This window comes from Drechmeria coniospora, chromosome 01, assembly GCF_001625195.1.
Source record: "Drechmeria coniospora strain ARSEF 6962 chromosome 01, whole genome shotgun sequence".
NCBI classification, from domain to species: Eukaryota; Fungi; Ascomycota; class Sordariomycetes; order Hypocreales; family Ophiocordycipitaceae; genus Drechmeria; species Drechmeria coniospora.
Genome location: NC_054389.1, coordinates 11,907,928 through 11,932,069, shown reverse-complemented (window position 1 = coordinate 11,932,069; position 24,142 = coordinate 11,907,928). Strand labels below are relative to the sequence as shown.

Below are 24,142 nucleotides of genomic sequence, written 5' to 3'. Positions count from 1 at the left end.
GTAGGGTGCCAAACAAACCAGCTGACTAATCATTGAGGACGGCCATGTATGCATATTACTTATACTGCAACTACAGGCGCCGACGCCCATTTCATGCCCCGTCCCTGCGGATTGTATGGATGGCCTTGTCTTTGCCATGTTGGCCACATGAATTGTCGCCATCTAGCATGTATGCATACTGTACTTACTTATACTGCAACTACAGGCACGGATGCCCATTTCACGCCCCTTCCCTGCGCATGGTATGGATGGCCTTGTCTTTCTTTGCCATCTTGGTCACATGACTTGTCGCCATCTACCATCTGCCCACCTCTGCGTCGATGCCCACGCCGTTTTTGCCAGCATCATCGAACAGGCGTTCCACGATGCTGGACGATCAACGCCTGAGCTTGCTACCGAGACCATCGGCAGTTTCTCGCCTGTGCTAAGCGAGGCGTCCAAGGATGCCATCACGCCTGGCTGCCTCTGAGCCTAGGCCACGACCCAGGCCACGACCTAGGCCACGATGGCTTCGCCCCCCCGACGAGGACGGTAGAACATGGGCTGGCCTGCTGCAAACGCCGGCAACGATATGATCCTTCGGCCAACAGGCATCCCCGTCAACATACGCCCATTCGCCATAGCTGGCTCATACGCCAAAGGCCAGAATCGACCCCCGTCCCGTACCGACCGCTTTGATGCGCGAGCCAATCTCGAGCGGGCTCCCCTCGCTCACCATGAAATGTCCCTGCCCGGCGTCCCCGGCCCCCTCGGCGTCCTCGTCGGCCTTGGCATCTAGGATCGTGTGTACGTTGATGCTGACCATGTCCAACGCCGCCTTCTCGCTGATGCGGCCGTTGCCGTTCCGGTACGCCACGCCCGCCTCGAAGCCCAAGTCCCGCACGCGCCAGTCCTCGGGCAGGCCCACGGCGACCGTCACGCCCGCCGCCACCAGCCAGTCCACGGCCGTACCGTTCGTCAAGGGCGCGCCCGGGAGCGTCCGCCGCGCGTCCCACGTCAGGGCCGTCGCTTGGAGGGGAAGCAGGATGACGCCGACGGATGCCGCGGCGAGCTCGGCCGCGACGAGATGAGACTCGGCACCACCGATGATGGCGAGCCTCAGCTTGCGTGACGACGACGACGACGACGACGACGACGACCGAAGCGCACCTTCGACCTCGGCCTTGATCCGCAGCGCCGTGGCGATGCCGTCGGCGCTATTGACCGTCAGCGCGAGAACCATCGTCCCCTCCACCACCTTTTGGAGATAGGCAGCTTCCGAGTACGCGTCGGCGACGTCCTCGCCTCCCTTGGCCGCCCGCAGGAGCTTCCGGCGCAGCTCTCCAAAGGCGGCCGAGTAGCTGTCGGCGGCCCGGCTGTTGACGTCCACCGTGTAGTGCACCGCCACGTCCTGCGCAAACACGGCCCCCTTCTCCAGGCTCGTCCGCGCCGTCGTGACGAAACCGACGCTCGTGCCGTGATGGGTGCCCAGGTTGTTCAGCTTCGGCGCCGAGATGGCCCGCGTGACGCCGTACCTCGCCCCCACCCGCAGCTTCTTGCCGCCGAGCTGCAAGCCGTCGATGGCCCGTGTGAACTTGACCGCGTTGTTTCCGTTCTCCGTCGTTGGCTCGGCGTCGATCTCGCCGAGACCGAGGTTGCCTGCGACGCCGGTAAAGGCGTCGGTGAGGTAGCCGTTCTTGAGCGAAACGACCTCGACGCCGCTGGCCCGCGCCGTGGCAAACTCGGCTCCGCAGTGGCCGATGCAGGAAATCTTGCCATTCTTGAACGCCACGTTCAAGGACCGCTCGCCGTCTCGCTCGTACGTCTTGTTGCCCGATAGCAGCACCTTGTTGACACCACGGAAGAGCGCCGCACTCGTCTCCCTCGGCTCCTCGACGTGAGAAAGCGACTCGTCGGCGACCAACGGCCCGTCTCGCCTCTTCGACAGTTCGATGGGGTCGTGTAGCTGCGACGTGCCATCGATCCAGACCTGCACCGGCGCCGCGCCGACGCTGAGGGGGTCGCTGTCCCAGACGACCACGTCGGCGTCGTAGCCGGGCTTGATCTTGCCAATCCTCTGTCCCATGCCAAGCTCCTCGGCCGGCGCCGTCGTGACGCTCGCAAGCGCGGCGTGGTACGGCAGACCGTAGTGATACGCTTTGGCGGCCTCGAAGAGCACGTGCTGGGCGTTGAGGACGGGGTTGTCGCTCACGTAGACGGGCGTCAAGCCGTTTTCGTAGAGGTACTTGCCCGCAAACTCGGAGCCAATATACGCCTCGGACTTGTAGTACATGTTGTCGGCAAAGAGGGCCGACGACGGGGCGCGTCCTCCGTAGGTGCGTCGCAATGTCTGACACGTCAGCCTCGAGCGTGGCGGCGGCGGCCGGGGGGGGGGGGGAGGGGGGCGAAGAAGCATCTCACCTCCGGCACCAGATACGACTGGTGAGCGTGGTGAAAGGAGCGGACCGCAAACTTGAACTCGTTGCTGTGGTCCACCATGGCCTCGAGATCAGTCACCGTGTAGCAGTGGACGTTGACATGCACCTGTCCGCGAAGGGCAGCACCGAGCGGCTCCCACGTGATGTCTTGGGGAAGATACTCATCCATGCTTTCGACGCCGGATGACTCCGCCTTGTCGCACCAGTCATCCTGCCGCTGCACGAGCGCCGTGGCCTGCTCGAAAGCGCGTCGAAAGTCGAAGCTCTCGCCCATGCGACTGTTGCGTCTGGCGACGGTTGACGTCTCGGCCCCCACAATCTTGGGGTTTTCGCCGCAGGCCATCTTCATATATCGCCAGCTGCCGTCTGGATCGGCGAGCATGTCCCGGACGCCGATTTCGCCGCGGCCGTCGGGCTTGCCGACGGCATGCTTGACGAGAAATCCTTCGCCGGCAATGTTGTTGCTGGAGCCCGGCAAGATGAGGGAGGTCGTGACGCCGCCGGATTTGATGACTTGAAACTGAGGGTCAAAGGGGTCGAGGGCGTCGATGGAGCGAGCCCAAGGCGTAATCTTGTCCGAAAACTCGTTGCCGTCGTCGTTCCCGTTGAGGGACGGGAGGGCAAAGACGCCCGCGTGACTGTGCATGTCGATGATGCCGCTCGTCAGCTGCCGGCCGGCGGCGTCGTACACCTTGGTGTCCTTGGGGAGTGACGTCGACGAGATGTGCCGCTCGACCGCCTTGATGAGGCCCTTTTCCAGCAGCACGTCCCTCGTTTCCCAGCGCCAACCTTTGCCGGCTCTGGCATCCTCGGCGCTCGTGCCTGGCACGGCCTCGCCAATCCACACGGTGGCATTTCGAATCAGCGTTGGCCGATGGCCATCGATGTATCTCGCATTCTTCTCCCGGCCCAGTCCCACGGGATCCTCGGGTGTGTGACGCAAACGGCGGCATGTGGCGAGGTCACGCTTGAGCCTTTCCAGCGACAGGCTCGGAGCATCGTTTCTGGACCGCCAAACCTGCTTCCACTGCGCAAAGACAATCAGCACGAGGCAGCTGACGACGACGAATCGAAGTGCCCGACGGCGTCGACGGGAGAGGGCATTGCGGCAGCGAGACGGCAGCGGCATAGGCTCCAAGGCGCCATACGTGTACGGCGGGAGTCCGTCCTTTTCCTCCATGGTTCGACGGATGGACTAGACGGTGAGAGGGCGAGCAGCAAGATGAGTGTTGGAAAAGAACTCGAGTTGGGAGGAGACCATGGGGGGGGGTTGTAGCGGAAACGGAGGAGCTCCAGAGCATAGGGCCTCTGGTGCACGGCAAGGCTGCCACCCATCACCCCGCCTTCTGCTAGACGTTTGACGGGGGGGTGTCGATGAACGAACAGGGGTTTGCTTTAGTGCTTCATTAGTGCAGTTGGCCAAATGTCTACCACCTGCAGTGGCGAGAACAGCGCTGTAAATGTACATGCACGCTGTGCTTATAGTGGACTCAGTGCTTGAAAGCCTCTGTGGCAGGAATCGTAATAATTGTGCAGGTATTTATATTTCATAATTACTTAGTAATACCTCCATTAAATGGCTGATGTAATCAATTCAACTAGGCCAAGGCAACAGCAAACTCCGTGAATCCTGCATCGTCCTCTCACGCAGCAAGCAGCTCACAACCAACACGTCGCCGATGATGCTGCATCAAGCCATCGACATGACCATTGCCCTCTTCTGGCCAGATTTCATCAAGCCAAACTGGCCACCGGCATAAGATGAACCGGCCAGATGCCGATGCCTTGCACGAGGAGGAGATTCAGTATGGCTCCAGCGGTGTGGCCAAGCAGGAGTTGGACGACAAGTGAGCCAGCCCTTGCCTGCGTGTTCCTGTCAACTTTGTTCGTGCGTGTGTGATGCGAGCGTGTGTGATGCGAGCGTGGGCGTCGACTGACGCGTGCAGATTCCCAAACCGACCGCATAATCATTCCAAGACCTTCGCCTTCCACGAGCTCTTCCTCGAGCTCTTCAACCCTCTCAACGAGAACAAGAAGCGACCGCCGGGTGGCCCGGCTCGCAGAAAAGGTCCCCAGCACAGCCTCTCTCCCCAGGAGCAGCGGCGGCACATCATCGACCGCTTCATCACCCGCTGGCGGAAGGAAGTCGGCGGCGACTTCTACCCTGCCCTGCGCTTGATCCTCCCGGACAAGGATGGCGACCGCGGCGTCTACGGCCTCAAGGAGAACGCGATAGGCAAGCTTCTCGTCAAGCTCATGAAGATTGACAAAAATTCCGACGACGGCTACAGCCTGCTGCACTGGAAGATTCCGGGACAGACCATGGCCTCCCGCCTCGCCGGCGACTTTGCCGGCCGTTGCTTCGAGGTCCTCTCCAAGAGGCCGATGAGGACCGACGTCAGCGACATGACCGTGGCCGAGGTCAACGAGCAGTTGGACAAGCTCTCTGCCTCGACGGGCGAGGCCGAGAACCTGGCCATCTTCGAGACCTTTTACCGTCGCATGAACGCCGAGGAGATGATGTGGCTCATACGCATCATCCTCAAGCAGCTCAAGGTGGGCGCGACGGAAAAGACGCTCCTGCACCTGTGGCACCCCGACGGCGAGGCCTTGTTCAGCGTATCGTCGAGCCTGCGGCGCGTCTGCTGGGAGCTCCACGACCCCGAGCTGCGTCTCGAGCAGGCCGAGGCGGCCATGTCGCTCATGCAGTGCTTCCAGCCGCAGCTCGCCCAGTTTCAAATGCCCGCGACGTTCCAAAAAATGATTCATCTCCTGCGCGTCACCGAGGACGATGCCGAGTACTGGATCGAGGAGAAGCTGGACGGGGAGCGCATGCAGATGCACATGGTCGAGGACCCCGACCACCCCGGCGGGAGCCGCTTTCGCTTCTGGTCGAGAAAGGCCAAGGATTACACCTACTTGTACGGCGACGGATTCCTCGACGCCGATTCGGCCTTGACGCGCCACCTGCGAGGTGCCTTTGCCGCGGGAGTCCGCAACCTCATTCTCGACGGCGAGATGATCACCTGGGACATGGCCGTCGACAAGATCGTACCCTTTGGCACCCTCAAGACGGCGGCGCTCGCCGAGCGTCAGAATCAGTCGAGGTCGGACGCCGCGGGCCAGCGTCCCGTCTTCCGCGTCTTCGACATCCTGTACCTAAACGACAAGCAGCTGACGCAGTACACGCTGCGAGACCGCCGGCACGCGCTCGAGAGGGCCGTCATGCCCGTCAGCAGACGGCTCGAGATTCACGAGTACACGGCGGCGACGTCGGCCGACGCCATCGAGCCCATGCTGCGCGACGTCGTCGCCAACGCCTCCGAGGGCCTCGTGCTCAAGAACCCGCGCTCCATGTACCGGCTCAACAGCCGCAACGACGACTGGCTCAAGGTCAAGCCCGAGTACATGTCCGAGTTTGGCGAGTCGCTCGACTGCCTCGTCATCGGCGGCTACTACGGCTCGGGCAAGCGCGGCGGCACGCTGTCGAGCTACCTCTGCGGCCTCCGCGTCACGCCGAATCACGTTCGGGCGGGCGCGAACCCGGAAAAGTGCTTCAGCTTCTTCAAGGTCGGCGGCGGCTTCCGCGCCGAGGACTACGCCGAGATTCGTCACCACACCGAGGGCAGGTGGATCGACTGGGACGCCAAGAACCCCCCGAGCGATTACATCGAGCTCGCCGGGGGCCGGTCGAGGCAGCTCGAGCGGCCCGACGTCTGGATCCGACCCAAGGACTCGGTCGTCGTGTCCGTCAAGGCCACGAGCGCAGGCCCCTCGGACAGCTTCGCCCGTGGCGTCACCCTCCGCTTCCCGCGCCTCCGACGACTCCGCATGGACCGCGCCTGGGACTCGGCCCTGACCCTCGACGAGTTTGAGGAGCTCCGGCTGCAGGTGGACGAGGCGACCAAGTCAAAGGCCATGACGGTCGAGGACCGGAAGCGGCGGAACCCGAAGCGCGTCAAGAGGGAGCTCATCATCGCCGGCGAAGATGGCGCACCGGCCGCCTTGGAGGGTCCCAAGTCCCACCTCTTCGACGGGCATGCCTTTTGCGTCCTCTCCGAGTCGACGAAACCGTACAAGAGGACAAAGGCCCAGCTCGAGGCTCTGATCAAGGACAACGGCGGAAGCGTGTCGCAGCGGGCCGGGGAGCGGATGGTGCTCGTCGGCGACAAAAAGGTGGTCAAGGTGGCGAGCCTCATCAAGGGGGGCGGCGTCGACATCATCCGACCACGATGGATCAAGGACTGCCTCGAGACGGCGGACGGCTTTCTCCTTCCGTACGAGGAGCGGCACCTCTTGCACGCGACCGAGGGGACGTGCCTCGCCGCGGCGCGCAGCGTGGATCGGTACGGCGACAGCTACGCGCGAGACGTGTCGACGGAGGAGCTGGGCGACATCATGGGTCACATGCCTGCGCCGGAGGGCATCGCGTCGAGCGGCGGCGGACGAGGCTTGCCGTCGCAGCTCGAGGAGCACATGGCAGGGCAGGACAACCTGAGGGGCTTCATGTTCCGGCCGTGCGTCGTCCGCTTCTGCGCCGCACGCACCGTCGACCGCTTGGTGACCAGGCTCGCACGATACGTCAAGTTTGCCGGTGGAAGGGTGGCCGAGGGCGAGGACGAGGACGAGGACGTGACGCACGTCGTCGTAGTTGGCCAGGACGCCGCGGAGGAGGGCACACTCGCGGACATGATCCGCGGCAAGCTGGTCAGGTCCAAGTTGCCGAGGATCGTGTCGGGGACTTGGGTGGAGGACTGCTGGGGAGAAAAGACTCTTTTGGACGAAGAACGGTACGTCGTGCGTGCACGATAGGATGGACTGCCAAAAGACATGAATCAATCTATGCAAAGCGGCACCAACGGCCCGTCATCCAACGTGGCCGGCTTGGGCAGCGATGCCCATCTGGTCCGATCTACTTGAGGTCGGTCAGAAATAGCCTGTCACCGATGTCTCCGACTCCCGGCTCCAGCATGCGTTGAGCCGTAAGCTTGGCGTCGAGGCCCGCGAGCCAAATCTCCGTGCCCTCGGGCCAAACCTTGGCGGCGTCCGCGACACCGTCGGCAGCGCCGACTATGGACAGGACAAGGATCCTCTCGGCGCCCCATTCGCGGAGCGTCTGGATGGCTGCGGCGCAGGTACCGCCCGTGGCGATGACGGGGTCGACGATGACGGCTAGAGAGCTGGCCGACGGGCTCGACGACGAGGGAACGTGGCGCGGAAGATTGTTGTAGTACTCGACAGGGGCGAGCGTGGACTGGTCGCGATACATGCCGAGGTGGTGAACAGGGACGGCGCGGGGCATCATGGTTTGGACGGCTAGACGCTGTGAGGACGGAACGGGTGGGCGAGGCTGGGGCCGAACGGGAGATCGCAGACTGACCTTCGACCATGGCAAGGCCGGAGCGGAGGATGGGGACGATGCATATCGTCTCGGGCGAGACGTCCGTCGTGGTGTATTCGAAGCCCAACGGCGTCGTGTCCTTGTGCCGTCAGCGCGTGTTTGGGTGGGTGGCGCACGAAAGCAACGAATGCCAGGTGCAAGAGGGAGGGCGTCTACCTTGGAGCGAGAGGTGGTCTTGAGCACCGAGGCGAAAGCCTCGCAGGCGACGATGAGGCCGATGTCATGAACGAGGGACTTGACATCCTTGGAGTCGGCCGACTTGGAGCGCAGCTGGCTGAGCTTGGCCTGGAGGCAGGGGTGTTGGGAGAGGTGAACGTTGGGCGGTAGGGAAGACATGATGATGGATACGACAGCTCTGAGTCGATACTGGAAAGGAAGAGAAAGGTGAGATGCGGAATCGTGGAGGAGGAAAAGGGGGGGGGGGGGGGGGAGGAAGCGGTTGAGGATCGACGTGCAGTATTACTTGGTGTACAAGTACTTACTTACTGTACACCCTTCCACTGTAGGGAGTACATTCTGGTGCGTTAATATCAAGTACAAGTACTAGGTACGATGTCACTCGAGTATTACTGTACATGTGTAGTCACTGTGGGGAGTACATTTTGGTGCGTTAATATCAAGTATATATACTAGGTACGGTGTCACTCGGGTATTACTGTAAGTACTGTACATGTACACCCACTGTAGGGAGTACATTTTGTTAATATCAAGTATAAATACTAGGTACGATGTCACTCGGGTATAACTGTACATGTGTAGCCACTGTAGGGAGTACATTTTGGTGCCTTCATATCAAGTATATATACTAGGTACGATGTCACTCGGGTATAACTGCAAGTACTGTACATGTACACACACTGTAGGGAGTACGTTTTGGTGCGTTAATACTAAGTATAAATACTAGGTACCATGTCACTCGGGTATAACTGTACATGTATACCCACTGAACGGAGTACATTTTGGCGCGTTATATCAAGTATAGGTACGATGTCATTCGGGTATTGCATGCTGTAATACGGCGTACGGAGCACTGTAGCATTAGGGGTTACTCGCTGGTGGGGGATGGGAGACGGGAGGTCTCAGTGGACAGCGGGGAGTGGGGCAGGGCACGAACCGGTGAGGGGGAGGGGAAGCAACAAGTACAACTACAAGTGGAAGAGCCAAGCAGATGTACAGCTACTTGCATATATGTCATGTACAAGTACTCCGTGCAGTAAACGCACCAGTATGGAGTAGGTGTGCGGAGTACAAGTGCAGAAAGTCTACGGTACGTTGTACATGTGCCGAAAGTCTACCTTGAACATGTACATGTGCAGAAAGTCTACCTTGTACATGTACATGTACGCCGAGGCCAGCAGGGGGTCGGCTTCGGCTCGGCGCTCTCCGACGCGGGCGAGAAGCGAGCTTCAGCGGCCACAGCGGCACGATCCCCTGTGAGGTCCGACATGGCGGCTCCTGATTGGCCCGTCTGCCAACCCTGGTCGTCACAAGCTCCAGGATCAACAAAAACATTTGGCCGCGAGGCATGGGTTTGGATCGATCCCACGATTGATTGATGCGGCAATCCCCGGACACGGGGAACGACTCATGAAGAAACGTTTCAGCCTTGTTGCCGCCAGAGACTGCCCGGAGTGATGGCGTCGACGAACCGACGACTGGCGGAGGACGGGAAGGCCGAAGAAACGACGCAGGTTGAAGCGGCGACGACGGCTTCGGTCGACGCGTCACACCACCACGACGTGACCGAAGGCTGGGCCAATCTCGATGAGCTCGCCGCAGGCCCCCCGGTCGAGAATGTGGCCGGTCGTGCGCGGCTCGAACGAGTGCGCAGCGAGAAGAGACAGCCGCGGCCGTCGGACGACGCGTCGGAGCGTTACGACGTGCCCGAAGGCTGGGGCAATCTCGACGAGCTCGCCGCCGGGCCTCCGGTCGAGAATGTCGCCGGAACTGGCCGTCTCGAACATCTGCGCAGCGAGCAGCAACAGCAGCAACAGCAGCAACAGCAGCAACATCAGCAACAGCAGCAACATCAGCAACATCAGCAGGACCAGCGGGAGAGGCTGGGAGAGGGCGGCGAGAGTCTCTCCACCGAGGCCAAGGGAGACGGCGTGCCATTCTCAAAGCTCCGAACCGACCTCTACACCGTCTCCTACCTCATCTTCTTCTCCTTCTTCGGCACGCTGGCGAGGATCGGCCTGACGAACCTGACGACGTACCCCAACGCGCCCGTCATCTTCCCCACCGTCTGGGCCAACTTTGGCGGCAGCCTGGTCATGGGCTTCCTCGCCGAGGACCGCATGCTCTTTCGACGCGAATGGGACGCGCCCATCCTCGGCGGCGGCGGCGGCGGCCGGGACCCGGCGGCCGGGAGAGCCCACCTCGCGGCCAAGAAGACGATCCCGCTCTACATCGGCCTCGCCACCGGCTTCTGCGGCAGCTTCACGAGCTTCTCCTCCTTCATCCGCGACACCTTCCTCGCCCTCTCCAACGACCTCGTCGCCCCCGAGTTCGGCACCGACGCCGTCTCCCGGAACGGCGGGTATTCCTTCATGGCCATGCTGGCTGTCATCATCGCCACCGTCGCCCTCTCGCTGTCGGGGCTCTACCTCGGCGCCCACCTGGCCATCGCCTCGGAGCCCTGGACGCCGACGCTGCCGTTCCCCGCCTTCCTCGACCCGCTCGCCGTCTTCCTCGCCTGGGGTTGCTGGCTGGGTGCCGTCCTCCTGTCCGTCTGGCCGCCCGACGACGACTGGCGCGGCCGGGCCACCTTTGCTCTCGTCTTCGCGCCCCTCGGCTGTCTGCTCCGCTTCTACCTCGCCCTGCGGCTCAACGGCAAGCTTGCCTCATTTCCGCTCGGCACCTTTGCCGCCAACATGTTTGGCACCGCCGTGCTGGGCATGTCGTGGGATCTCGCCAACGTGCCGCTCGGCGGCCTCCTGGGATGCCAGCTGCTGCAGGGCGTCGAGGACGGCTTCTGTGGATGCCTGACGACCGTCTCGACTTGGGTCGTGGAGCTGAGCAGCTTGGGCCGCCGCCATGCCTACGTCTACGGCACGGCCAGTGTTGTCGGCGCCATGGCCTTGATGATTCCCATCATGGGCGGCCTGGGCTGGACCGACGGTTTTCACGCCCTCAGCTGCCACTGACGGACGGACGGACGGACGCTCTGGACAAGAAGCCTTTTCGCCCTGGCCGTCACGAGCCTCCGCGGAGAGTTGGGCAGTGGCAAGCGTGAAATGAAAGGGAACGGGAGGTGCTTGCGGCGCGCTTGGGCGGGAAATCGAATCGACGACGTTGTCGCGGCGACTGGTGGTCGTTTGACCACCGGCGAGCCCGGATTTTCCTTCCTCCTTTTCCTGCCATTTTCCACCCTTCGCCACTGCAGCATCTCGCGCCCCAACGTCTCTTCTCTGACCTGCATCGTCTCGGTCGTTGTCGTCGTTATGAACATTGTCATCGTCATCGTCAGCATCGTCAGCATCGTCATTCTCGTCATCATCGTCACCACCGTCGTCACCACCGTCGTCACCATCGTCGTCACCATCGTCGTCACCATCGTCGTCACCATCGTCGTCACCATCGTCGTCACCATCGTCGTCACCATCGTCGTCGCCATCGTCATCTCCAAGCCGCCTGCTCCTCTTCGTTGCAGCTGGCTCTGATTCACCATGCCCGTGGGCGGCGAGGATGAACATTTCATCACCGGGCCAAGATGCGCAGCGCGAGACGAAAGAAACAGACCCTGCGACGCCGTCCCGTGCATTGCCTGCCCCCGGTGCCTTCTCGTCGCCGTACGTCTCGTTTCGGCTCGTGCCCATGCAGGCCCGAACGTGGAGCGGAGCGTCGTCGGCTGACGCTCATCAGTATTGCGATGCTCGTTGCCGAGAGCGTGACCGGCCGTCTCACAATCAGTTCTGTCGAGCCGATCTCCACCTATCCTACGCCGACATCATCGATCATGCCGGCGAAGAGGGAAGCGCCGACATCGAGGCGGACGCGGGTCATGACTGGTTCTGGAGCAATCATGCGGCGACGGATGTGCTCCAGCTGGAAAAGAACGAGGGAAAGTATTACAATGGCGATCTACATTTGCTCCTGGCCGGAGGTGAGCCGTCTCTCCATCTTCTTCCATCTTCTCGACACCTCATACCGAAACCCTCAACCCAAGGGACCGCCGACTGACGTATCCTCAAGACGCGGCACTGCGTCATTTAATCTACTCCGTCGTCAAGATGCCCGAGACGGCCAGTCCGACGCTGTGTTTCTGCATCAACGAACGATCCTACACGCAGGTGGCCAGGACCCTCTACGCCCTGCATCTGCTGTTCGACCAAAGCCACGACGCCGTACACAACGCTGAAACCCTCATCCACCTCTGGTACTCCAGTCGTATACCCCTGCGGCTGCACGACCGCGTCAACTCGGTCGTGATGAAGTCGGTCCTCTACGATATCGAACGTTATTGCGCCCGCGAGGGCAAAGAAGACACAGCCGAGAGGCATAACCGTTATCGATTCACCTGGAGAGCCGAGAATGTCCTCATCCAATCCGACCTGAAGCGCGACCAGTGGAGGGCAATCAAGGACCTGCTGGATCTGAAGCCGATGCACCGTGATTTCAACACCCTGCTGTTCAGGCAGCGCGATGATAAACTCCATGCCGAGTCCCCGGTCCGGTTCATCGCCCGAATGACGCACTCGAGGGCCATGGGCCGGTTGCGGTGGCGCGCAGACGGCATCTTGCTTCCCTTTGGCCATCCGCGCGATGACTTCACCGTTTTGAATCCGTACGCCTCCCTCGGCCTCCTCCCCTCTTCATCCCAAACTGTCCTCCCATCAACTCTCCCCGTTCCCCTTTCGGTGCCGCAAAATGCTGACCAGTCCCCCCCCCAGACTATTTTTCAGATCCAGCCAAGGTGATTCGCCCACGACATGCGACGTCTACCCCCCTGGCGCCTCCCGGGAGCCGCTGGCCGAGTGGCCGATGGAATTGCTCGACTATCCCGACCCGCTCACTCAAAATGACGTATACGGCAAGATGTTTTACTGGCTGCGCGACCTCCTCGTCGCCTTCCAGAGCCGTGTCAAGGGGCTGTCGATGACGGTGCGACTGTCCTGCGGATCCCTCGATCAAGTTCCCGACTGGCCCAAGTCACTCGGGTCGCCTCAGGGTGAGCAAATGTTTGACCGGATCGAGGTTCGTGGTCCTCGACGACGTCACCACCTCGCTGGCTGGCTAACCCCGTCGCCGCAGGTTGGACGGCTCTGGGACGACGAGGCCCTCGCGACGCTGGCCTCTTGCCGCCGACTTCTGCGCCATCGAGATGAGAATCCGTTTGCTGCGCTGCTGACGCGAACCCGCAAATCTGTTTCGCACGCCTTGGGCACCGTCCTTGCCGATCTGGAAGGCGAGAAGCGGGACATGCTCAGGCCGACAAACACCGTCTTGGACGAGCACGCACCGCCGGTGCCCGCCGAAGGCGAAGTGCTCTTCGGCGACTTGCTACGACGACACCTCGGCCTGCTCATGTGGCGGAACTGGGACAAGTTCTCTTCAAGGTACGATGCCGCCGGCGAGCGGGTCGAGCGAATAGCTGCAGCTGACCTTGGCTTGGTAGATATCTTCAACAGTCGGATATTTTTGGATTCGACGGCCTCATCGACGACGATGAACCCGTGCGCAGCGTCGTCACCGATGGCTTCGTTGGCATCAAGGTCCGCCAAAAGCACCGAATCACGAAGCGCTGGCCAAACCGCCTCGTCCATAGCCGAAAGGAATCACCCACCCTCCGAGACTTCAACCGCTGGCTCGGCTGGGCCGAAGTGGCCCCTGAGCGCTGGCTTGAGTGGACGCGGGTCGAGGACCTCTGCAGGAGCGGACAAGACGAACTTGTTTCTCTCATCCGTTCCACCGAGCTGCGGAACAGGATCAAGGTCGCCGCCGCCGCCGTCGCCGCCGACGACGATGGCCCGAGCGCTCAAGCTGATGGCATCGCGGCGCTGGAAGAGGGCCTGCAAAATATGGCCGTGTCCGGGCTCGAAATGATTGAATCGGAATCGGATACCATCGGAACGAAGACGCCGTCCGAGGGCGGGAACGGCGATGAAGAGGACGGCCCGACCGAAACCGAGGATGACGAGGAGCAGGCCAGCGAAAGCAGCAACGGGGAGGGGGCGGAGGACTGGAAGAAGACGAACAAGAAGAAGAAGAAGAAGCAGAAGAAGAAGCGGAATAAGAATAAGAAGAAGCAACAGAAGAAAAGGTAAAAGGGAGGGGCCTAATCGGACGAAGAGGATTTTATTTTTCAAGAATACGGCAATGGCGACAGCACGCAGCGACTGATAGCGGCGCGAGCGATGCACCGTGTTTTCGTTTAGTACTGTTGAGCGGCATCAAACTATAGCGACACTGGATTTTTTCATCCTTCCCCGCTCGCATCGCTCTCATGATAGGATTGGTCTCTATCGCAGAGTTCAAGGTCATCATCCGTGTCGCTTTGGTCGACTGTCCGATGACTCGGGCCGGCTCGGGGCGGAAACTCCGCCCGGAAGTGGGGGGGAATGTCGGGCCGGAAAGGTGGATCCGCGGGGCACAGGAACCCCACCGGCACCCACAGATTAAGTTTGACAGCATGGCGATGAAGTCATCCCTGCCACGACCCTGCAACGACAGTCGCCTACGGGCACATAATTCCTCCACCGCTCGGTCAACAAAGACCGCTACGGCCCGCATCGCAGGCGTCAGCAAGCATCGGCATCATGGACGACCAACCAGATGCCATCTCCGAGGGCCGTCGCATCTACTTGGGTTCGTCCACGTCCCCTCCGGATCTGGCACCCTCCCGCTGGCGTCCACGCTTCTAACTTGCATCATCATCGCAGGTAATATTCTGTACTCGATCCAGCCGCACGACATCGAAAAGGTGCTCGCCGACCACGGCTTCGGTGCCTTTGAGCAGATTCACATCTCGGTCGACCCCGTCAGCGCGCGCAACCCCGGGTACTGCTTCGTCGACTTCCGCGATCGAGACACGGCCGAACGGGCGCTCAGCTCTCTGCGGGCCAGCATTCGCGGACGCACCCTCAAGGTGGGCCCCTGCGAGCCGAAGAAGCCAAGGGTACGGCGCGACTGGCCGGAACGCGACTCTGGTGCCGTCGAGGACCGCTTCGTCTTTCAGAGATGGGGCGACTGGAAGTCCGCCGGACGTACCAACAAAGCCGGCGACGGCGGCGAGGACGCCAGCAAGGTCGAGCAGGGTCCGCAGGGTGCGCTTCATCACTTCAAGAACATACTCGATGGTTACGAGGGGCGTCGTCTCTACGTCGGCGGGCTCGGTAGGATGGTCGACCAAGAGCAGAACCACGGCGAGGTGTCTGAGTTGTTTGCCGACTTCAAACCGTGCGTCACGCTCATCTTCCCCCCCGCCCCCATCGTGGAAGAGTCTGCTGAAGCGAGACAGAACGGCGATTGGCAAGCGCATCACGCCCCACGAGAGTACGAGATCAAAGCCGGGCAATCACCACTACTGCTTTGTAGACTTCGAGACGCGAGACGAGGCCGGCAGTGCGATGCGGGCACTGAACGGCAAGCCCTATCTGGGTGGCAAGCTGAGGGTATCGGTGGCGACGAACATTCCGGCAAAACTAATCGATCGACGTACCGAAGACTTGGAGTCTCCCCGTACGACAGACGCTGCTCCCGAGAGTAGCGGTGCACCGAGCAGGGCCTTTGCATCAATGAACTGGCGACGAAAGGACGAGTAGGCTCACAGATACGACACAACACGACACAACATCGCACAACACCACACAACACCACACCGCATGGAATATCTGGCTTGAGACCTTGGTAGCTTCGTCGGCATCCCGTCGAAGCGACGAAACCTACCAACCTCGAACCGGAAGATGAGCCGGGCACTCCGGAGGAGTTGGAATGAGATGCCTTTACCGTCCCCTCGATGATGTGGCCCGTGAGACTTGGGGTACGATAGATTGGGGGCGCAACGGACGACAAACTTTCCTCCATGGCGCCGATATTTCCCTACAACTGGTTCAAGCCCCATTCGTGTGCTCCGTCACATTCTTCGCAAATCTGTACGTCGCATGGTCGGCGTCGACGTCTCCTTCCACCGGTTCAGCTTCGACCCGGGCCACGACGCCGTTGTGTTTGAGACACGGTGCTTGCAGATCGCCATGGTTGTTGAGAGGCCCGTAGTTCGGGTTGTTTTGCAGCCGCCACAGCAGTGACTCGTGCAGGACGGCGTCGGGCGGGATGTCACGCGTCGAACCCTTGTTGAGGGGGAAGCGGATGTTGACCCATCTGTTGCCCACGAGCTCCCATCTCGTGATGAAGGGGAATACTTCTGGAAGCAGATGCGCACGATTAGTCTCGATTCGCCCCCGACCTGAGCGTGCCGGAGACGACGGTGCAACGGAGGGCAAGACAGCTGGCTTACCGAGACACTTCCACAGCAGGACGGTGAAGAAGCCTGTGCCGTGACCGAAGCGGAGCGAGTCGTGGACGACACCGCGCAACGACTGCTCCCTGTTCTTCCGGAAGCGACGCTTGAAGCCGTTGACGCTGTTGGACCACTTGACGGCCGCCGTCGGGTCCTTCTCGCCGACGCGCTCGAGCTCGCGGATCATCCAGGCCAGCGGTACGTCGCTCATCTGGAAGGGGTCGGTGCCGACGTCGGCGCTCGGCACCTTGGGCTTGCGTGTGGTCCAGAAGTTGCGGATGCTCTGCCAGACGGTCATCGGCCGGCTGTTGTCGAGCGGATCTCCGGCAACGGCGGGCCAGCCGCCGCCGACGTCGCCGTGGCAGCCGGGGAACCAGACCTCCCTGATGTCGTCCTTGTCGTCGCCCTCGGCGGCGCGCAGGTCCTGGGCAAGCAGGGCGGCCTTGAACTTGACGCGTCTTTCGTCGACGGCGACGGCGTGGCGAACGTAGCTGGCCGTGCCCCGGACCGCCACCGGCTTCGCTGTGTTCTCCAGGACGGCGACGGAATTGACGCAATCCCAGATGCCGAGGAAGTAGACCTTGATGTTCCTCTCGGCATGTCTTTCATCGCCCGATACGATGGCCGACCCGTCGTCCCTGCGACAGAATGTGCGGCTGAAGGCGGTGATCTCGTCGCGCGCGACCCGACACTCCGGTTCGACGCGCACCTCGCCGACGACCTCACCTGCGAGGTAGCGCTGGTAGAGCCGGTAGGCGAACGGCACCATCTCCTCGTTGCCTTGGCAGAGCAGGCCAACGGTGAAGATCATGCGGGCGAGGAACTTGGCGGCAAATGCGCCGCGACTGAAGCCGAACATGTATATCTTGTCCCCCTACGCGCGCGGGCGGCGTCAGAACCAGACGGTAACGCTCGCGGACGTCGACGCCAACCGACCTACCGAGTCGTAATAGCGCATGAGGAAGCGGTAGCCGGCCATAACATGGGCGTCGAAGGTGGTGCCGAACGCCTGGTCGACCGTCTTGGATATGGAACTCCTCAGCTCGCCGTACCAGGACTTGTGCACGGAACGTTCGTTGACGTCGTAGGTACCGACACCGGCTGGTCATGGCGTGAGCTGGCGGTGCACCGGGACCTCGTCCGGCTGGAACTGGAAGCTCGACTTGATCGGGCGAGACTCACTCTGGTAGTAGTGGTGCTGACGGGGGTGGTTGCGGTCCAGCTTGTTGAGCATCTTGACGACGTTTGTGTCCGCGTTGGAGCCGCTGAAGGTGTTACCGGTGCCATCGAAGCACAGGACGAGCTTCTTCGGCTCCGGTCTCGCCGCTCCACCGCTACCGGAGGGCTCCGTGGAGCTTTGTTGGTGAGGCATCGTGCTGGCAGCTCAAGGCAATGTCGGTCTATGTCGAGTCGACGCAAGAGGACTGTTCGATTGAAGGGGTAGAGATTGGTACGTGATGGAGATGAGAGCTGCACTCTTTTCCGCCTGCTTCATTTCGATACCTGCGCGTAATTGAGTCCAGCCAGGGGTTGATCCATGCCGCTGCCCTTTATGCAAATGCATGTCCATTGGGGTCCAGCAACCCCCTATCCCTTCCCATATGTATACGGCAGTACGTAGCATTCCACAATCTGTAGACAGTTGCCAATCTCTCGACCATTGCCAACCTGATTCACCACCTTTCGAAGACATTTTTGCAATGGCCTTTCTTGCCGAGCTGAGCTGATTTCCCGAACGAGATACCCGAACGGTGTGACCAGTCTTCATTTCCGGCCGCATTGGTTGGTCGGCCCTCGAGCAAATTGTCGCCCTCTTACGTATTATCGACGGGCATGGCGGTCGTCAGATTCGGATTCTCGCTGGCTGAGACACGATGCAGCATGTACGCGGGAACTGGGAGGTATTTGTGATTTCGAGTATATGCACAGCAGGTAGCTTCTCCTAGTACTTTGCATCCAGGTGCTTGTCCAAGTGCTGGTTGTAGTCACGAGTGTTGCATGGGAGAACGTACGTGAGGATGTAGTCTATGGCATTCCAAATGTGAAAGAGAGGGCAGGGCAGTGATGGATTGACTCCGTATCTCACAACACAACTACACGCGAGACTGTTCCGCTCACCCCCCCATCCTGTACCGTTTTCTGATAGTTCATAATGGCACCATGCAACGTCTCACTCCCAATACCACGGGTGCATTTCAGCTGTCGCCGTTCCCAACGATTGCCAAACGCTGCACTCGTGCCCATTGGGTCGGCAGTAAACACCAGCCAGCCACGGGCGACAGCGGTGCAGTGCATGTGCAGTGCATGGTGCGGTGCTATTCATGCTTGGATGCGCGGGGGCAGGGCGTCTACCGACCATGGGCTGTCGCCTCGGTGCTGCGGCTGAGGCTCTCATCCATGGCACGCTATTGAAGTGCAAGCTGACTGTCGGCAAGGCATCTTTAGAATGCCGGGATATCAGCTCGTTGTGCCGAGTACAAGGACTTTTCTTCTAGGCTTGCAAGTAGCATCATATCAAAGGTAGCGGGAATGAACAGTCAACAACGTCGTGGCCCTTGTCAACCCTCATGTGAACCTTGATGCCACAGCTGTACTGTTCTTTGAGGTGCTTCGTTGATGGCTCGTCGAGACTCGTCAGAGACAGTCAAATGCGGGAGCCTTGGCCTAAGCGCAGCAGAGTGAGGGACCAGCAGACGTCTTGAATCATCATGACATGAAATAAGGCGGCACAAAAGTGGCAAGGTGCTGATCACAACTCGATGAGTGGTGGAGTATAATCCGACCATCGGACAGATGGAGTCAACGATGACGCGTCCTGGGCTTGTCAGCCTACCACGTCCATTACGGTGAAGCTGGTGCCGGCATCACGATTGGCCGAGGTCTTCCATGAGCTTGAATATCGCCGTGTTCTTGACATGGCAGCTACCGGTTCCTGCGCAACCGAGAGCGACCCGGGCGCGGGCGGGATCCGGGTGGCCGTAAAGGTCGACGAGGATTGCTGCCGCCGTCTCGCAAGACATTTCCAGCGCCTTGTTGCAGCCAGAATCCGTCACTGATGACTCTGACGAATAAAAGGAATCTGATAGGGGCGGAAGCATGTCGCTGCCTGCCTGAGCGTCGAGAATTCTCGTCAGGTCGAGGCCAGGATGGCCGTGCTCGTGCTCATCGCCTTGGCGGAAACATACTTCCACGCCGTAGATGTGCCTCGTGGCGGTGGGCGATGTCATGGCCGTCAGAAGTTCAGTATCCGATACTGGCTCAGACGATGGTTGCCCGGCAGCAACGGTGAGGGTCAAGCGATTGCTGGCGAAAGCTAAAGGCTTCTGAGAAAAGGAACTTTTATCCGCCGTTCTTCGCCCTCGCGTCGATGCACAAGAATGGCGTTGGGCGGTGCCCCTTGCAGGCTTGCCTTGTGTATGCTTGCCCGGTTTCGCGCCAGTCTTTGGCACCCCATCAGTCAAAGGTGCAGACGATGGCAACGTCGACGGCGATGGCGACGACAGGTGGGCATCAATCTTGGCCTCGGACACGCCATGCAAGGCGAGCAAAGCGCGCAGACGCTGGTTCTCGGCCGAAACGGCTCTGGAAGCGGTTTGCATCTCCAGAGATGCCTTGACACCCTGGCGCCTGAATTCCTCTACTTGCTTCGACAAGGTGTCGATGAGCTCTCTGCGTCGGGCCCTTGACCGCCGCTGACTTTCACGATTTTGAGCATTACCATCGCGCGCCTTGCACTATTTGGTGACGGGCCATGAGATACCGCCGATGAAGGACTAGGAGGGGACAGAGAAATAGACATCAGTTGTTGCTCCATACCTTGGTAGCCATGTCGTCGGTTTGGACCTCCACGGCAGGCGTCGAGGCCCTGATTGACGAGCGAGTGCGTACGGCTCTATTTGCTCCCACCGGTAGCTGCACCGGCGTCTAGCTGCTGAGACGAAGCGGTCGGTGAATGAGTTGATGGGAAAGGACATGTATCGTGATGGAAGTTGTTCAAAGGTCATGAAATTGCTCGACGATGGCGGTCAAGCGTAGTGTCAAAGGCGCTGGCAAATCCATGTCCAGGTACTCCGTGCAAGTAAGTAATTACATGCAACTATTTGTACCTGTACCTATCCCGTAACATACCATTGAGTATTACAGAATATTAATCTCTTGATGGATGAACATTTTCTCCGACCACCGTACTGTGTTTGTACAGTACCAGGTGCTGCAACTGCACAGTATGGCACTGTATACGGAGTATAAGTCCGTAATTAATTACTGTATATTATTACTCCGGAATTAATCACTGTAAGTACTTATATTATTACTCCGTAATTAATTACTGTATATTATTACTCCGTAATTAATCACTGCATATTATTACTCCGTACTTACAGTAGAGCTCCAAAGCGGGAGTCGAGAACAGAGCCTAATATGTGTCACGTCCCGCCTGTGATTGGCGGCCCATTCCAAGACACACCGAATACACAACCCAGGTTGGACATGCCAGATTCGACAATACTCATCAGCGTGTACGGAGTAAAAGGTCATTTAATTTCCAGCAAGTAGAACCAAAAGGTTCGAGGCCCTCGGTACCGAAAAATGGCTTCCTTTGCGAGTATTTGTTTCCGTTCTTGTCCATGGGCCTGGCCTTTGTCGACAACGGCAGCCATCGTACGGCATAGCAGTGCACCCAAAAAAACAAGGTCGCAAGAGAAAAATACAGGCAGATTCTTACCATGTCCGCCATATCGTCGCCCGAGCCTGTCATCCTCTCAGCTCAGATGCCTCTCGCCGGCCCCGGCCATGGCTCCAGCACGAACGACGACCTCGAGAGGCAAGTTGTTGTTGGCCTTGATGTTGTTCATCGAGATGGAAACGACGACGAGAGAGTGATAGTACCGGCCGTCAAGCCGATGGCCTGGCTGGACCGCTTTCTTGCCCTCTGGGTCTTCCTTGCCATGGCAGTCGGCATCATGCTGGGCAACTTTGTGCCCTCGACCGGTCCGGCCCTGCAAAGGGGAAAGATTGCCGGCGTTTCGGTGCCCATCGGTGCGTTCGTTGGTCGCCGCAATGACCGCAGTCTCGAAAATACATGGTCGCTACCGCATGCATACGTTTGCCTGGCAGCTGACATCTTCTTTTGACAGCCATCGGCCTTTTCGTCATGATGTATCCGATCCTGTGCAACGTCCGATACGAGTCTCTGCACCGCATTCTCGCCCGTCGCTCCATCTGGGGCCAGGTCCTCTTCAGTCTCGTCATAAACTGCATCGTTGCCCCTTTCTTCATGGTGGGTATTACCGTCCACCCATCCGAATCCAGTGCTCTCCGTCCTTTTCATGCATGCTCCAAGCCGCTGGCTGATGCCGCCTTGCTCGTTAGCTTGGCCTCGCATGGGCTTTCCTCCCCGACAAGAGCGAATTACGCACTGGTCTCATCCTTGTTGGCCTTGGGAGATGTATTGCCATGGTTCGTTCCGTGCTGAGAAATCAAACGGTGGCGCGATCGCTGATGCGGAGCACCTATAACAGGTCCTCATCTGGAACGGGCTGGCCGGCGGCGACGACGAATACTGCGCCATCCTCGTCGCCATCAACTCGATCCTCCAGACTGTCCTCTTCGCTCCACTCGCCGTACTCTTCATCCGCGTCCTGGGCGGCGAGACGGCTGTGGCCCACATCTCGTACGAACTCGTCGCCACGAGCGTCGCCGTCTTCCTTGGCATACCTCTCGCAGCCGCCATCATGACGCGTCTTGCCTTGCGCACGACGGCCGGGACCGCCTGGTATGACCGTGTATTTCTCCCATGTGCTGCGCCTTGGTCCCTGGCCGGCCTTTTATACACCGTCATCGTTCTGTTCGCCTCCCAGGGGCGTCAGGTCGTCCACCAGATTGTGTCCGTCGTCCGCGTAGCGGCACCCCTTGTCGTGTATTTCATTTCCATATTTTGTTCCACCCTGTTCATTACCTACCGTCTTGGCTTCAGATACCCCCTTGCCGTTACTCAGAGTTTTACTGCAAGCAGCAACAACTTTGAGCTAGCCATCGCCGTGGCCGTGGCCGCTTTCGGGCCCGACAGCGACGAGGCTCTCGCATCGACCGTTGGGCCGCTCATCGAGGTTCCTGTTCTCGTCGGTCTCGTCCATCTTGTGCGATTTACACGCAAGAGATGGGACTGGAGAGAGTGAAAGATGCAAACCTCGTCGTAAAACTGTTGTGCGGTTACTGTATCTACTACTTACTGGCGTGTCCTGGTAATGAAACGGGTTCGTGTGAAGCCGTGATGCCCAATCAATTGCCGACAAGGCCAACGAACTGCTTCATGTTATAGCGGCAGAAGACAATCACCGACTTCACCGGGCTGAAGACAATCACCGACTTCACCGAGCTCATTCAAAAGACAAGCAGTGACATCAATGAATGCCTTTGAGTAGATATGACCATGCGGATGCTACATGGCATGGTCGAATGCTTTGATGCAAACGGTCCGTCCAATACGTGCAAATTCGTACGAATTCCGAGTTCCAAGCGATGAATGCTGCATGATTTCAAGACGGCAAGCCCGCGGGGCCAGAAAGCCCTCCATTCCCGTCTGGACGAACAACAGACTTGATGGTGCCGTCGACGCCGAGCCAAAGGAGATCTGGGCGGCTGTAGTGGCCGATGCAGTCGGCAAACATGCGGACATGGAGCAGCTGATCCAAGTCGAGGTCAGCGTATAAAATCGTTTCCATCGTGTCGTCGACGGGATCCGAGAGCCTGCTTCCGTCGGGTCCGAAGATGGCAGAGCCGCCACCGCCAGCAAAGGACATGAAGAAGCCCTGCTCGGTGCCGAGGGTCTCGACGCCCTTGGCCGATATGACGGCGGTGCTGTGCAGCACAAACGTGGCCGACTCGATGGCGTAGACGCGCGATATGCTCTGGCATCCTACCCGTACAGTGGAGGCGGTGAGCGTCCGCAGGCCTACAGGCTGGCGTCGCGGGAAGGCAACATACCCTCGGCACTCATCGACCAGAGGTCCGGTCCACCGCCGTGCGGTGTCAAGCTCGGCCAAGCGGCGACGTGAATCTCCTCCCGCTGAGCGATGGTGTTGTACTTGAGCAGCGGTTGGACATGCTCCCAGCAGTTGAGGGCACCGACGCGGGCAAACGGCAGCTCGCCCACGCTCCGGAGGCAGTGGCCGGAGGCGTCGCCGAAGACGGTCCGCTCCATGTGCGTCGGCTTCATCTTGCGTCGGTGGACCTTGATTTCGCCATCGAGCCCGATGAGGAGTTGGGCGATGAAGAGAGAGTTGTTGTCATTCTCGGAGAAGCCGAGGGAGACGGCGATGCCGTTGACCCTGGCGCAGTCTCGAATCTGGCCAATCTCGGCCGAGGAGAGCGTCGGTGAGTTTTTGATGTAGCGTATATTCAGCTCGGGGTCAACCAGTCGACTCCTGGCGTCGTCGTCATTAGCATCGGCCATCAGAAACGACCGAGCCTCCTACCAGATCCAGCAAGGGTAGCCGGGGATCCAACACTCCGGAAAGGCAATGAGCTGGGCGCCGTCGAGCGCGGCCTTTTCGATGAGCGTGCACGTTTTTTCCACGGCACCGGCGAGGTCGAGCCAGACGGGCTCGGCCTGGGTCACGGCGACTCTCAGCTGAACCATCGTGCGTCGTCCTTTTCCTTCTGCGTCGTGCTGGCTTGGTGAGAGTCGAGCGGAATCAACCATGTGTCTGCCAGGCATTCGTTATGCCCTGTCTGTTCATTGCCAGAGAAGAAGGGAAGAGGCTGAGAAGGCGGGAAAGCACTGGAAGACGACATTCTTCCCCTCTTCTCGCTCCTTCCGTCCCTCGGACAGATCATGTCACATGATGCACCGGGATCTGATTGTCG

At 59.9% G+C, this 24,142-nt stretch overlaps 11 protein-coding genes across 11 annotated transcripts; 5 read left to right on the top strand and 6 right to left on the bottom strand.

Moving 5' to 3' along the window:
* Nucleotides 1–628: 628 nt before the first annotated feature.
* Nucleotides 629–2,272, bottom strand: DCS_03178 (uncharacterized protein; the record flags this gene model as incomplete). Its single annotated transcript, XM_040800502.1, has 1 exon — nucleotides 629–2,272. One exon carries the CDS (start codon nucleotides 2,270–2,272, stop codon nucleotides 629–631), a length of 1,644 nt encoding a protein of 547 aa, XP_040661385.1.
* A 65-nt stretch (nucleotides 2,273–2,337) lies between these two features.
* On the bottom strand, nucleotides 2,338–3,597 carry DCS_03177 (uncharacterized protein; the record flags this gene model as incomplete). The annotated part of the gene is made up of 1 exon (XM_040800501.1): nucleotides 2,338–3,597. One exon carries the CDS (start codon nucleotides 3,595–3,597, stop codon nucleotides 2,338–2,340), a length of 1,260 nt encoding a protein of 419 aa, XP_040661384.1.
* A 581-nt stretch (nucleotides 3,598–4,178) lies between these two features.
* Nucleotides 4,179–7,229, top strand: DCS_03176 (DNA ligase I, ATP-dependent family protein; the record flags this gene model as incomplete). Its single annotated transcript, XM_040800500.1, has 2 exons — nucleotides 4,179–4,264; nucleotides 4,364–7,229. 2 exons carry the CDS (start codon nucleotides 4,179–4,181, stop codon nucleotides 7,227–7,229), a joined length of 2,952 nt encoding a protein of 983 aa, XP_040661383.1.
* A 100-nt stretch (nucleotides 7,230–7,329) lies between these two features.
* DCS_03175 (uncharacterized protein) lies at nucleotides 7,330–8,154 on the bottom strand (the record flags this gene model as incomplete). Its single annotated transcript, XM_040800499.1, has 1 exon — nucleotides 7,330–8,154. The coding sequence occupies one exon, from the start codon at nucleotides 8,152–8,154 to the stop codon at nucleotides 7,330–7,332; it is 825 nt and encodes a 274-aa protein (XP_040661382.1).
* A 1,298-nt stretch (nucleotides 8,155–9,452) lies between these two features.
* DCS_03174 (chromosome condensation protein) lies at nucleotides 9,453–10,964 on the top strand (the record flags this gene model as incomplete). Its single annotated transcript, XM_040800498.1, has 1 exon — nucleotides 9,453–10,964. One exon carries the CDS (start codon nucleotides 9,453–9,455, stop codon nucleotides 10,962–10,964), a length of 1,512 nt encoding a protein of 503 aa, XP_040661381.1.
* A 90-nt stretch (nucleotides 10,965–11,054) lies between these two features.
* Nucleotides 11,055–14,084, top strand: DCS_03173 (uncharacterized protein; the record flags this gene model as incomplete). Its single annotated transcript, XM_040800497.1, has 6 exons — nucleotides 11,055–11,463; nucleotides 11,558–11,923; nucleotides 12,013–12,604; nucleotides 12,711–13,014; nucleotides 13,072–13,376; nucleotides 13,436–14,084. The coding sequence occupies 6 exons, from the start codon at nucleotides 11,055–11,057 to the stop codon at nucleotides 14,082–14,084; spliced, it is 2,625 nt and encodes an 874-aa protein (XP_040661380.1).
* Nucleotides 14,085–14,576: 492 nt separating this feature from the next.
* DCS_03172 (uncharacterized protein) lies at nucleotides 14,577–15,581 on the top strand (the record flags this gene model as incomplete). The annotated part of the gene is made up of 3 exons (XM_040800496.1): nucleotides 14,577–14,625; nucleotides 14,700–15,216; nucleotides 15,278–15,581. 3 exons carry the CDS (start codon nucleotides 14,577–14,579, stop codon nucleotides 15,579–15,581), a joined length of 870 nt encoding a protein of 289 aa, XP_040661379.1.
* A 288-nt stretch (nucleotides 15,582–15,869) lies between these two features.
* Nucleotides 15,870–17,648, bottom strand: DCS_03171 (uncharacterized protein; the record flags this gene model as incomplete). The annotated part of the gene is made up of 4 exons (XM_040800495.1): nucleotides 15,870–16,856; nucleotides 16,986–17,150; nucleotides 17,217–17,377; nucleotides 17,459–17,648. 4 exons carry the CDS (start codon nucleotides 17,646–17,648, stop codon nucleotides 15,870–15,872), a joined length of 1,503 nt encoding a protein of 500 aa, XP_040661378.1.
* A 1,492-nt stretch (nucleotides 17,649–19,140) lies between these two features.
* DCS_03170 (uncharacterized protein) lies at nucleotides 19,141–20,104 on the bottom strand (the record flags this gene model as incomplete). The annotated part of the gene is made up of 2 exons (XM_040800494.1): nucleotides 19,141–20,010; nucleotides 20,093–20,104. 2 exons carry the CDS (start codon nucleotides 20,102–20,104, stop codon nucleotides 19,141–19,143), a joined length of 882 nt encoding a protein of 293 aa, XP_040661377.1.
* Nucleotides 20,105–21,000: 896 nt separating this feature from the next.
* Nucleotides 21,001–22,452, top strand: DCS_03169 (Arsenical-resistance protein ACR3; the record flags this gene model as incomplete). The annotated part of the gene is made up of 4 exons (XM_040800493.1): nucleotides 21,001–21,313; nucleotides 21,412–21,554; nucleotides 21,647–21,733; nucleotides 21,796–22,452. 4 exons carry the CDS (start codon nucleotides 21,001–21,003, stop codon nucleotides 22,450–22,452), a joined length of 1,200 nt encoding a protein of 399 aa, XP_040661376.1.
* Nucleotides 22,453–22,812: 360 nt separating this feature from the next.
* On the bottom strand, nucleotides 22,813–23,978 carry DCS_03168 (uncharacterized protein; the record flags this gene model as incomplete). Its single annotated transcript, XM_040800492.1, has 3 exons — nucleotides 22,813–23,192; nucleotides 23,261–23,700; nucleotides 23,752–23,978. 3 exons carry the CDS (start codon nucleotides 23,976–23,978, stop codon nucleotides 22,813–22,815), a joined length of 1,047 nt encoding a protein of 348 aa, XP_040661375.1.
* Between the last annotated feature and the right edge of the window lie 164 nt (nucleotides 23,979–24,142).